The sequence below is a fragment of the Apium graveolens genome, chromosome 10 (assembly GCF_009905375.1).
Source record: "Apium graveolens cultivar Ventura chromosome 10, ASM990537v1, whole genome shotgun sequence".
Lineage (NCBI taxonomy): Eukaryota > Viridiplantae > Streptophyta > Magnoliopsida > Apiales > Apiaceae > Apium > Apium graveolens.
The window spans coordinates 95109455-95121979 of NC_133656.1; the positions used below are offsets into that span (position 1 = coordinate 95109455).

At 35.5% G+C, this 12525-nt stretch overlaps 1 protein-coding gene across 1 annotated transcript; it reads right to left on the reverse strand.

Annotated features, from left to right (window-relative positions):
* Positions 1-9945: 9945 nt before the first annotated feature.
* Positions 9946-12316, reverse strand: LOC141693255 (uncharacterized). Its single transcript, XM_074498280.1, has 3 exons — positions 12117-12316; positions 11658-11939; positions 9946-10139 (listed from the first exon to the last, which is right to left on the reverse strand). Exons 1-3 carry the CDS (start codon positions 12211-12213, stop codon positions 9946-9948), a joined length of 573 nt encoding a protein of 190 aa, XP_074354381.1. The 5' UTR covers positions 12214-12316.
* Between the last annotated feature and the right edge of the window lie 209 nt (positions 12317-12525).

Genomic DNA, 12525 nt, shown 5'->3' on the forward strand with positions numbered 1-12525 from the left:
CGGTGGAAATTTTTGAGAACTATCTGGGCCAAACATTCAAGGTAAATGGTCAACGGTTAAAGCATTATTATGGTGACACGCCAACCAGTGAGGTGGTTAGTGCCGTTTTATTGTCCACTTGATCTCAAGATTCTACGTCGAGCTAGCGACATAAAATAAGCGATTCTTGGGAGGCAACCCAAGTTTGTTGTACATTAGTAAGTAAAGAAAGCAAAAAGAAAAGAGAAAATCACAAAAAAATCAAAAAAATGGAAAAATCCAGGTCTGACTACAGAAGCCTAGCGCCCGCGCTGTCCCAGCGCGTGCCCGCGCCATTTACCAGAAACACTGCGCGCTCGGGCTGTTACAGCGCGCGGCCGCGCCGGTTTGGCAGAAGTAGCGCGCACCCGCGCCGTCCCAGCGCACGGCCGTACCGTGTCCGGACTTTAGAAAAAAATAAAAGGCAGTTTAAGGGGGGAAAACGGGAATTTTGTCCCAAAATTAATTCCCAACCGAATTTTACTCCCCCACATCCCATAATTCCCTCTCCAAATCAAACCCATTACTCCCATTATTCCCATAATTAAATCCCACTTCTATTCCATATCTAATTCTCTTTTCACCGCCTATATATACATACACCTCATACACAAATTTCTTCACCAATTCACAAACTCTCAAACACAAATTCTCTCTCAAACACAACTCTTATTCTCTCTAATCAATTTCCATGGCACCCAAGAGACAAAGAACTCAAGTCGATAGCAGCGCCACCAATTCTTCAACTTCGAGTGGTGTGAGGACCGGGTTTTCTACTCCCGAGGATGAGGAGGAGTACACGAGGCTTCTCGCAAAGCCTATTGCTAAGGAGAGAGGTTTCCTGCCATCAGGGAAGGATGGTCAGCTGTTGGAGATGATTCAGGAGATAGGGTGGGTTTCTTTTTATGAGGAACCTGCTGCTGTGCCTATGAGTGTTGTGCGAGAGTTTTATGCTAATATGAGGGCGGAGAAGAATGGTTTCACGGTGGTTAGGGGGATGAAGGTGGAGTATAGTGTTGGAGCGATAAGGAGGGTAATTAATCAGCCCGCGAAAAAACCGGTCAAGCTATTTGGAATGATAAGACTCTGGAGGATTTTGACTTGGATTTGATTGTTGCTACTCTATGTGTGCCTAAGACTCAGTGGAAATTCAAGAGGGGCACAACTGATTATGCCACATTCCCTGCTTCTTGTATGAACATATTTGCCCGTGCTTGGAATGCCTTTATTTGTGCTAATATTGTGTCATCATCTCATATGCATAAGGTTAATGTGGAGCAAGCACGTTTATTGTGGGGTATTCTGAAGGGGGATTATGTGGACATTAGTAGGATTATTCACCATGGTATTCTACGATTTTTGAAGGTAGCACTACAGGTTCTATACCTTACGCATCCATAGTGATGAGGTTGTGTGTGACAGCTTGTGTTTGTTGGGCCAAATATGAACAACTTCATCTCCCTAGTGCTGCCATTGATAGTTCGATTATATTGCACATGGTGGAGTGGTATGGGGGTAAGTCTGATCCTAAGAGGTTGGGTTATTCATTTGATATGCTTCCAGGCAAGCGGCCCTATGATCAGTATTATGCTGGTGGTTCCAAGTTTGCCCGTGAAGCAGGTTGGAGAGCTCAATTCGGTAAGGAGATAGAGTCGTCACAGTTGCAGGAATCATCGAAGAAGAGTACGACGCAGTATAGGAGTCTTGCGAGGAGGATGGGTGCGATGCACGACATCCATAGTCGTTTTGCACACGATCTCACCCAGGCACTTGGGACTGCATTTAGAGCCACTGGAGTTGACATTCAGTGGCCAGTTTTTGGTGAGGATTATGTGTATCTGCCTCCTGATACACCTGACACTCCACCCCTTGAGAGTGAGGATTCTGATTCAGAATAGGTATGCATGATTCCTTACTATTACCTTCACTGAGGACAGTGAATATTTTAAGTTTGGGGGTAGTAGTTGAAGGAATATGTTTGTGTGAGTCTCATATAGTTTGCATGTTCATGATATTTTAGTTCATATAATTTGCATATTTTGCCATGTAGTTTTTTTTTATTTTGGTAATTTTATGATAATTTGTCATGTAGTTTCATGCATTTGCATTATAACATGATCCCTTAGATAATTTTCCCAATTGACTTGCGATATTGATGCTAGTGTAGTGATGTCGTATTTAATGATGTTGAGTCTTATTGGATTAATTTGTATGTTAGAGACACTTGTATTTCGCTAAATCTTATAGGTTGCTTGAGTGCTAGATCATGATCATGGTTTATTTGATTTGTCGAGGTTTAATTGCTTGTTTATATTTAGAATTTAGGGTATTCTCTTAGTAATAAAAGACATGGATATTTAAAAATTGGAGAAATTGAATTTCATTGCTAGTTGTGTGGCTAGGTGTGAAATGGCTAGTAGCCGGCTCATATTTTTATGAGTAGTCTATGGTTGAATGAGATGAAGCGAAACACACTCATTCAGAAATTTTGAAAAAAAAATGAAAAGAAAAAAAAAAGAATAAGTGTTATGTATAATTGATCACGAGTGGGTTCTTTAGTACTAGAGTTATTAAGTTCTTAGGGGACTTTGTGCCTAGTTACCTAAGGCTTTTATGGTCTGGGATCCGCTAACTTAACGCTCGCTACATGGGTGCTATTGTATAAGTCTTTTATGGACCTCACTCATTGCACGATCAAATAAGCATACTTGTGTTGTTTTGTTGTGAATAAAAGCATGAATCCGTATAAAACTCCAATATAAGAATTGAAGTGTTATAAGTTATTTTGAGTCTAGCTTTTTATTTTATTTATAACCTTGTGATTTCCTTGATGAGTAGTGAGTCGTGATTATTGATCTAGTTGCGATATTATATCTGTAAGCATCTTCACACACGCACGTCTCTAGTTTGTAGGTTGATTTATATGATTTGATTGATCTTCATGCGAATAACTGCATTTGTTGATATTTGCTTATTGGTTGGTTGAGTTATTTTATTGGGGATCGTTGCATTCATGCATTTTTATTTCTCGTTCTTTGAGTCTATATATGCTTGAGGATAAGCATCAATTCAAGTTTGGGGGTATGTTGAGTGGCATTTATGACACTTTATTATGTTCTAATAAGCTTTGAATTCGTGTATTTGTACTCAAGTTGTTATGTGTTTTAATGTGTTTTCTAGTGTTTTTGTATTTCAGGCACTATCAAGGTAATCAGGTGAATTAGCATTATTTTGGTACTAATTTGGTGTCCAGGTGGTGTTGGAATAAAAGCTCGTGGAAAGCCGGCTCGAAGCAGTAAGATTTAAGAAAAAATCTGAGTTTTTTTCTAGAAGGACGGCGCGCCCGCGCTGTGATAGCGCGCGCCCGCGCCGGGGTTCCAGAAATGCAGCGTGCCCGCGCTGTGATAGCACGCGCCCGCGCCGAGGCCGGATTTCAGAATCCTATTTCTACTACAATTCTGAAAGGAAAGGCTTCCAGATTGTTGAGAGGTGTTATATAAATAACTTTAGGTCGTTTTTAATATATATCAAGTCAGAGACGGACCAGAGCGCAAGGAGAAGATGGCAAGAGACCTTTAGCACAATTCAACAAAGGCGAAGACGATCTAGTTTATTCTTGTGAATCTTTGTTTTAAGTTGTAACTTGGATGCTTGTTTCTTGTTTTGCTGAACCTATACTCTTGTTTGTACTTGGTTTTATTTATTCGTATAAAGAATACGTTTGCTATATCATGTTTTCATCGGAACCCACGTTGATGATGAGCCCGATTATGGGCTAATCGTTATCATGGGGTTCTAGCGGATTTAATTATGGATTTCTTTAGTTAAATTGTTTGATGCCTTAGTATATGGTGATTGTATGATATCCTAGTATTGGTTGTGCGTATTCATCTTATGAGCATCGCGAACTTATAAGATATTGTGTTAATTCTTAATAAAGCGAAAGTGAATTTAAGGATTTAGAACTTGCCATGCTAGCATAGGTTCATGTATGTGTTATGCATGATTCGTAGGTAATTTTAACCATCTTACTTGCCCTATGTAATCAAGATAGATAACTTGTGCTTAAACCGTTATGTTGTCAAATTCTATAGACATATAGGGTCTCAATATAATTGGTGCCTATTCAGCTTCTATCTCTTTTGTGGATGTCTGGTAGAATGGTGCTCGTGCAACGAAAGTTGGTGTTTATTAGTTCCGTGTTATCTGATTAGTGTCATCACCATTGCATGCTAATGTTAAGAATAATAAAGCTATTGAATGAAGTATTTAATAAAGTTAGAATCCCATGTTTGTCATATATATCAATTCAGTCAATCTTATTCTCGTAGTTATAATTGTTAGCGTAATTCTTAGTTATAAACAATCTCAATTTGTTATAGTCTTAGCATTAGATAATAACCATACATTGTTGCTTAGGTGTATAAATTAAATAGTTAACCAATATAGTCTCTGTGGGAACGAACTAGAAAAGATTCTATACTACTTACGAACTCGAATACTTGCGTGTATTATTAGCGTGTGTTTAGCGACTAACATACAAACATCCTGAGTGTTCCCTTCAACCATAGGAGTTTTCCCTATAGTGTGACCGTGGCGGGGATAACGACGGCTTCCCTTGTCTTGTGACGCTCCACGGTGTTCAACCTCAAATTAAAGAAATTCAAGGTATCTCCCAAACGATACGGCTGTTCCAAGATATCAGCGTTGCTAATAAGTACATGTGGTGTTCCTCTAACATCCGGAACCCGCGGAGGATCTACTACATTTCTGGGCACGTAGGATTCATGATGAGTGTAGTCGCGCCCAACATCTCCTTCAGATCCGCTATCACTTTCATCATAAGAACTTCTATCATAATTTTAAGACATCTTGTCCTCCTTAAGATTATAATCTTGATCAGCACCACTCCTTCTAGCGCTAATTTGTTAACGGAGTACCAACAAAGTTTGAGGTTTCTCGCAGGAATCAAGATCTGTTATGGTGTTTCTTCGCCGTAAAATCGAGCGGTGTGTGGTGTTTGTGTGTTAACTGGTGGCTGATATTGATTTGGGTTAGTGGTGGCTCCTTATCAGCTTTCAACTTCTTACCCCTTTCAACAGGTCAGCAAATTTTATATAATCATTATTTTATTTATTTTAGCCAACAATTTAAGGTAACACCATTGGATGCTGATGTGTTTCAATGATGGTTAGGTATAATGTTAAATTTGTGTGTACAAATTTGTTAGAGCATCTCCCATGGTACAAAACTCTTAGCTAAAAGCCTATGTAATATTGCATAAATATGATTATAAAGATTATGTAAAAGTACTATGCACTTCAAAGGTACACAACCTTTAGCTAGAGTTTTAGCCAAACCAATGATGTTGGCCATATTTGTTCAACTTTCAAAGACCTATAGCAATATGTTGAATCATATGTACCCGTATGGAAATAAAATATCATGTATTTAACAAATTGAAATAATAATAAAGTACTATTTTTTATAAATCTGGCCAACCATTATAGGCAACTCCGCTAAAGTACAATCTCTTACAGATTCAGTAAATTTTGCATAATAAATATTTTATATTATTTTAGCTAACTATTTAAGCCAACATCAATAGAGATGCTCTTACAGTTTCGGACATGTAATTTAGCGAATGTCATTAGTTTGGGTATAATTATATGTAAGGGTTTTGCACAGTTGGAGCTTCTCAAATTATACAATAAATGTATAATATGTGCCAGGTACGATTTTTTTGCTAAGGGGAGATGCTTCGGCAAAAACCCTTACCTAGAAAAATGTCAAACATACTAAATATAAATATGATAGATATTATGCAAAAACATGTCACTAGCGTTTTCTCATTAGCTAAAATTATAGTCAACCTATATTTGTCTAACATGTAGAGACGTGTACTAAAATTATATATTATTTATTCTCATAATAAAATAATATATTATATTTATCATAACTTGAAATAGTAACAACATACTATTATTTGGGAATAACCAACACTATCGGAGTAAATTACCTTACACGTTCAATAAATTTTACATTATATTTATTTTATATCATTTTAGCCGACACCAATATTGGAGATGCTGATTAATCTATATGATAATCTAGACATTAATCAAATATTTAATTTATTAACATTAATTTATTAGTTTTTAAAAATATGTCATTTAATCAGATTCTAATAACTCAAATCGGCAGATTATCTTGTATAGATTAATAATAATCGGTCGAATTGGAGATTTTTAAAAATATGTTACATAATAACAACTTCAATATTAATATAAAATTTTGTGTAATTATTACTATTTGAAAATGATATACTATTACTAGTAGTACTAATTGAAATATGCAACTAATAATATTTTAGGTAAGTAAGATGCCTAATCTATATATCTCTATTAATGTTTTTTATTCCACTATTAGGAGTTTACAGTCTGAAATGTTGGAAAATAATTTTGGAGAGGTTAGATAAAGTGTTTAAAATAGGAGGGTTAATATTTTGGAGAAGGATAACTTTTTTTACTATAAACACAAATGACTTGGCTTAATACATAACTGAGGATGGAGGCATTTTCTCGCTCTCCATGGACCATTCTAGATACATTATTAAATACTTAATTCTACATTTTTATTGAGAGAAAAGTTCTAGAATTTCATACTTCTAGGTACATGCACTTGACTTTTAGAACTTCTATAAGATATTTCAACACAATTCCAGAAAGTACTTGAAATTACTAAATAAATCAAGCTTATAATTTTTGCAGCACCCTCCCTTAAACTTGATTTGTGACTTAAGGGAGCTTCTTAACGTTTTAACGTTTATTTCTTGAGGGGTTTAGTAAAGATTATCCTCCATTTGTGGTTCTTTTTTGGCAATGCACTCTCTGATATATTGCTAACGAGTATTAGTGTGCTGACTTCGATTATGAAAAACTAGATATTTAGCCAAGGCTATCGATAACTTTTTGTCCACAAAAAACTTGATCGACCCCTTTTGTGGCATATTTAACTCCTTCAATATATTTCCCTACCAAATTACATGACAAACAGAAGAAGTTGCGGCTACATACTCCACTTTACATGTGGAAAGAGCGATAATAGTTTATTTCTTTGACATTCATATGAAGGTTATTTCTCCCATGTAAAATACAAAATTGGTCGTGCTCTTGCAATCATCAATATATCCTCCCCAATCACTATCACAATCCAACAAGCCTTTTCTAGTTAGAATAAGATAAAGCATACTTAGTGTACCTTTAATATATCGAAGATTCCTATTTGCGGCCTTCCAATGAGTTGATGGATTTTTTATGTAGCGGCTAATGACTCCAACTGCATATTAGATATCAGTTCATGTGCACTTCAAATATCTCAAGCTTCTTAGCTACCAATATTTTAAAGAGTGTTGGATCCACTTTCTCCCATTCCTCCTACTTCGATAATTTTGTTCCACAATCCACTAGTATGCTAATGGTATTATAGTATTTCATACGAAACTTCTTAAGCACTTCATTTGCATAACCCTCTTGAGTAATGAAAATGTTTTTCTCTTTTTCTTTCACTTAAATTCCAAGGTAATAGGGAATGAGTCCAATATCGGTCATCTCGAACTCCTTTATCATCTCCTTCTTGAATTCCTTGAACGTGCTTGGATTGTTATCTGTGTTGATCAAGTCGTCTATGTACAAGCACAAAATCGTGATATCAATATTTTGAAATTTTATAGAGTGCATTCTCATAAGGGCACTTGATGAAATTCCTCATTTAAGTACTTGTCAATTCGCTCATATCAAGCCCTTAGGGCTTCTTTCAACCCATGGAGTGTCTTTTTTAACTTCAACACCTTTCATTCTTGTACTTTAACTTTTTAGCCTTGTGATTGCTCAATATACACCTCTTCTTCAAGAACTTCATTTAAAAATGATGATTTTACATCCATTTGATGTATCCTCCAATTATTTTGAGCTGCGAAAAAATTATTAGTCTAACAGTTTCAAGTCGGGCAATAAGAGAGAATACCTCATCATAGTCAATGCCCGTCTTTTGATTATATCCCTTTTCTTCCAATCTTGCCTTGTATCTTTCAACTTTTCTATTGGCATTTTTATTTGCTTTATACACCCACTTTATACCAATTGCTTCATGCCCTTTTGGAAGCGACGTTAGCGCTTATGTGACCTTTTTCTTTATAGCTTTTATTTCTTCATCCATGATATTTTCGCAACACTTCTTTTCAACAGCTTTTTGAAAGTTCATAGGTTCACAATCCGTTAATAGATAAAATAATATTGCTTTCATTTTCCGTGACCTCGTAAATATCCCTAAGGCTTCTAAATCATCGAGGCCCTTCACTTGAGCTTTTTTCTTCCTCAGATCGTGTGGTTGGTGAAGTTGGCGGAGCTACAAGCTCCTCTCTTAGTTCTTTAACTGTCTTTTATTGAGAGATATTTTTTTTTAAATGAATAATATAATCATTCTTCAAGAGTTGTCCACCGCTCAATATGTTGATTTTTATGTTGGGAACATAGTAAATACTGGATATACATAAATGTTATACATTCTTTATTCGAATGAGAATGTTACTTTTTCTTTTACAGCCACCTTTGTTTCATCTGTGAAGGCCACATCCCCATTGATTGATTCATCAAGCTCTACGAACTTGCTTTATGGGCCAATAGCAAGGTATCATCTTCATCATTTCTTTCTTGAACATAGTGGGCCTTCTCTTAAACTCTAGTATTTTTTGGAGCTCTACATTCAGAAGCATAATGTCCAAATTTTTCACAATTCACTACACCATAAATTGGTTATAGCAACACTCACTTGAAAATTTGATCTTAAATCATTGTTATTTGTTAAGTAGTTTTGACAAATGTATAGCTATTGTAATATTTTCAAAAAATATTACAAAAAGGTACATTTTTGGCAAAATTATTAAAAATTTGTAACTAATTTGCAAAAAAAATACAAACAATTCAAAATTTTTGGGCTCACATATCGGCGGGCTGCAAGAGAAGCGGGCTTTTAAATTTTTTTACCCGACTAGAAACAAGAGCCTAAGTAAAAATGAAGAGTAATTCTAGAGTCACAAAAAAGGTTACAAAAAATTGTCAGAAAATGACATGACATGGGTGATGTGGCACAATGAAATAATTCAATTGGTGCTATTAACGTAAATGCAGGAGGTCCATTTATATTAAGCCAACAAACACGTGACATGTGGCATTTGTAACTATTTTACTAACTCATTTTGTACCTCTAGCATTTTTTAAAAAAGTAATGGACTATCATTTGACCCAGACCTAAACACACCAACTAGTGCTGGCCAAGTGTGCGGTCCGTGCGTGCCGGGCCGGGCCGCACACGGGTTGAACACTCGGTAATTGAACACTGAACCGGACCGCTGAATTACGAACCGGGCTCGGGCCGGGTTTGAACCGTGATAACAGGACTCGTAACCGAACCGAACGAATTCATGAACCGGGCCGTGCGGGTTGAATCACGAACCGGGCCGTGCGGACCGTGGGTGAGCCGTGTGAACCGGGCTTGTACGGGTTGAATTACGAACTGGGCTGGGCGAGGGCTGGGCTGGGCTGGGCTGGTTAAATTACGAATTCGTAATCGAAATTAGTAATCAATTAATAAAAAATAAATAACAAAATATAACATTATTTTCTATTATGTCACATAATTTATTCAAAATATTATAGTTGTAATCAATTAATTTTATTATTTTAAATTTTTGGTTAAAAAGAGGACGGTACCTCTTATAAATTTTATTAATTTAAAAAAATATTTTATTACAAATGATGTGAGAGGACTCCTCTCTCTCTAAAAAACGGAACAAACCGTATCAAACATTAAAAAATTACAAATCAAATGATATTAAAACTTAAAAAAAATTACATTAAATATTTTGTTCTAAAGTTGTTCGCTAGTTGAGGTTCCCGATTCGGATGAAGTATCCATTGTCATCCATGGCTCGTCGTCATCGTCGGAGTCTTCTTTTCTTCCTTGTTGTCTTTTATCGGCTTGATCCCAATCTTTTTTGCAAACTAAAATTTTTACAACGTCTGGCGCAAGACTGGATCTCTTCTCATCTAACACTCTTCTGCCTGCACTAAAAGCGGACTCGGACGCAATTGTAGAAGCTGGGACAACTAAAATATCCTTTGCAATTTTAGCAAAAACCGGAAATTGTAACTCATGATTCTTCCACCATGTTAGTATATCAAAATCATCATTTAACTCATAACTATATGAAAAAAATTCGTGAACCATACTAGTGGCAGAAGAAGGTACGGTAGATGACTGGGAAATTCTACATTTTTGTTTTTTGGTTAGTATAGATGAAATGGTACTACTAAACCTACTAGAAGTATTACTACTCTTTGGTGGTATAGTACTTTGAGTTTTTGGAGCATACATATCTATAAGACGAAACAACAAATTTAAACAATTAGTTACATATAAAACATGATTATATGAAACTCCTAACACAGCATAATAATGTTCTAACATATTTTCTAAACCTTCCTTCCTAACACCGGGATCAAGAAGACATGCAATACCATAAATATACGGAAATTCGGTAAAGTATTCGATCCATTTAATTTTCATATCCTTAATAATATCACTAAAATTATCATTTTCTTCGTATTCCTTTAAAGTAGTAACAATACTAACACATTCAATGATACAATGGTGTACATTTGGTTCATAAACATAAGAAAAAACTTTAGTAGCATGCGCAAAACAATAAAGTATGTCACGTACAGTAGATGCTAATTCTCAATCTTCCTCGGTAATAATTCCTCCTTCGTATTGGTGAATTGGATCGTCGTTATATAAGATGGTAATAATGGGTTTATATTTAATTGCTTCAACAAGTAATTTATATGTCGAACTCCATCTTGTAGGACAATCGATACCCCATTTTTTTGGCCTTAGTCCATTTTCTTTACACAATTTCTTGTACCTAGACCTATATTTACCCGCCAAACGTAGATACTTAATTACCTTCCTAATAGGTTCTAATAAATTAGTTATTTGTTGAATTCCTACTTGAGCCGTTAAGTTAACTATGTGAGCACAACATCTAATGTGTAAAAATACTCCATCTAAAACTAAAGGAATTTCGGTCCTAATATAATTAATACATTTGTTGTTATTAGCAGCATTATCTAAGGAAATTGTGAATACCTTGTTAAACAAATTAAATTCTTTAATTGTATCTAAAATTCTAGACATAATATTATAACCGGTGTGTGATTCGTCCATAACATCAAATGCAATAATTCGTTTTTGTAACATGTAATCAACACCAATCCAATGAACGGTAACACATATATAAGGCTCACCTTGACTCGAACTCCAACAATCACTAGTTAACGAAACCATACCATCAAATTCTCGAAAAAATTCAATTAATTGTGCTCTAGCGCAATGATATTGTGTTATTGTGTGCCGTTTTAGTGTGTTTCTAGGAATTTTTCTAAATGCCGGATTTATCGTAGTTTTCATCATATATTCTAAATTATCACTCTCACCGTGAGAAAATGGTAACTCGTCTAGTGTAACATAAGTAGCAAAACTTTCTATCATTCTATCTCTACTATAGGAAAAAGGCATACCTCCACCTCCCGTTGATGTCATAAAACCACCGAGTTGTGATTGTTGTGGACCTCTTCGTGCTTCTCCGCTTTCGTGACTCGCCTTCGTAATAGAGTGAATATTCTCCAAATGTCGGCTTAGTGTTCCCGTGCCGGTCCCTCGAGCATAACTAAATGGTGGCTGTGGTCTACCATTTTGTACACAAATCAAACAATGTACTTTAAATCTATTCGGATTATCCGGCATAGCTTCTTTCGAAAAATATGTCCACACGTGCGACGATTGTCTCGAACTCGTAGCACCTACAGAAATTAAAAAATGAATAAAATTAAAAACGAATAAAAATATTATAATCTATTAATAAAATTACAATAACCAATTAAAAAAATTACATTCATGAATTAAAAAAATGAATTTACAAAACGAATAAACAATATATTATATATATAATACACGAATAAAACTATAAAATAACATACCTTCTTCGGTATTAAACGTGGATCCGGGTCGAGGCGGGAGCATCGAAGCCGATGGGGTTGAACCTTGAGAAGAAATGCTCCCTCTTCCCTGTTCCATTTTCCTGTTCGCGAATATCTGTTACCTTTTTTTAATATTCGAATTTTTGTTGTTAATTGAAAATTGCGAATGGTCGAAGAACTGTGAATAAAAGTCGGAGAAATTGAGAATTGAGATTGAGAGAAACAGAGAAAGTTGTTTTTGTATGTATATATTTATAAGGAGAAAAAAGTCGGAGAAATTGAGAATTGAGATTGAGAGAAACAGAGAGGTCGAAGTCGAAGAACTGTGAATAAAAGTTGTGTTTGTATGTATATATTTATAAGGAAATTAGAGTGCCGTTGGAGCCTTGAAGTTGGAGGTAACGTTAAC

What these genes read in the sequence shown, in the direction of transcription:
- LOC141693255 (XM_074498280.1), bottom strand. Translation starts at nt 12,213, where the DNA reads ATGGAACAGGGAAGAGGGAGCATTTCTTCTCAAGGTTCAACCCCATCG. An exon ending in CACGTTTAATACCGAAGAAG is followed by an intron (nt 11,940 to 12,116) that starts GTATGTTATTTT and finishes TAATTTCTGTAG; the next exon opens with GTGCTACGAGTTCGAGACAA. An exon ending in GACATCAACGGGAGGTGGAG is followed by an intron (nt 10,140 to 11,657) that starts GTATGCCTTTTT and finishes CTTTTAGTGCAG; the next exon opens with GCAGAAGAGTGTTAGATGAG.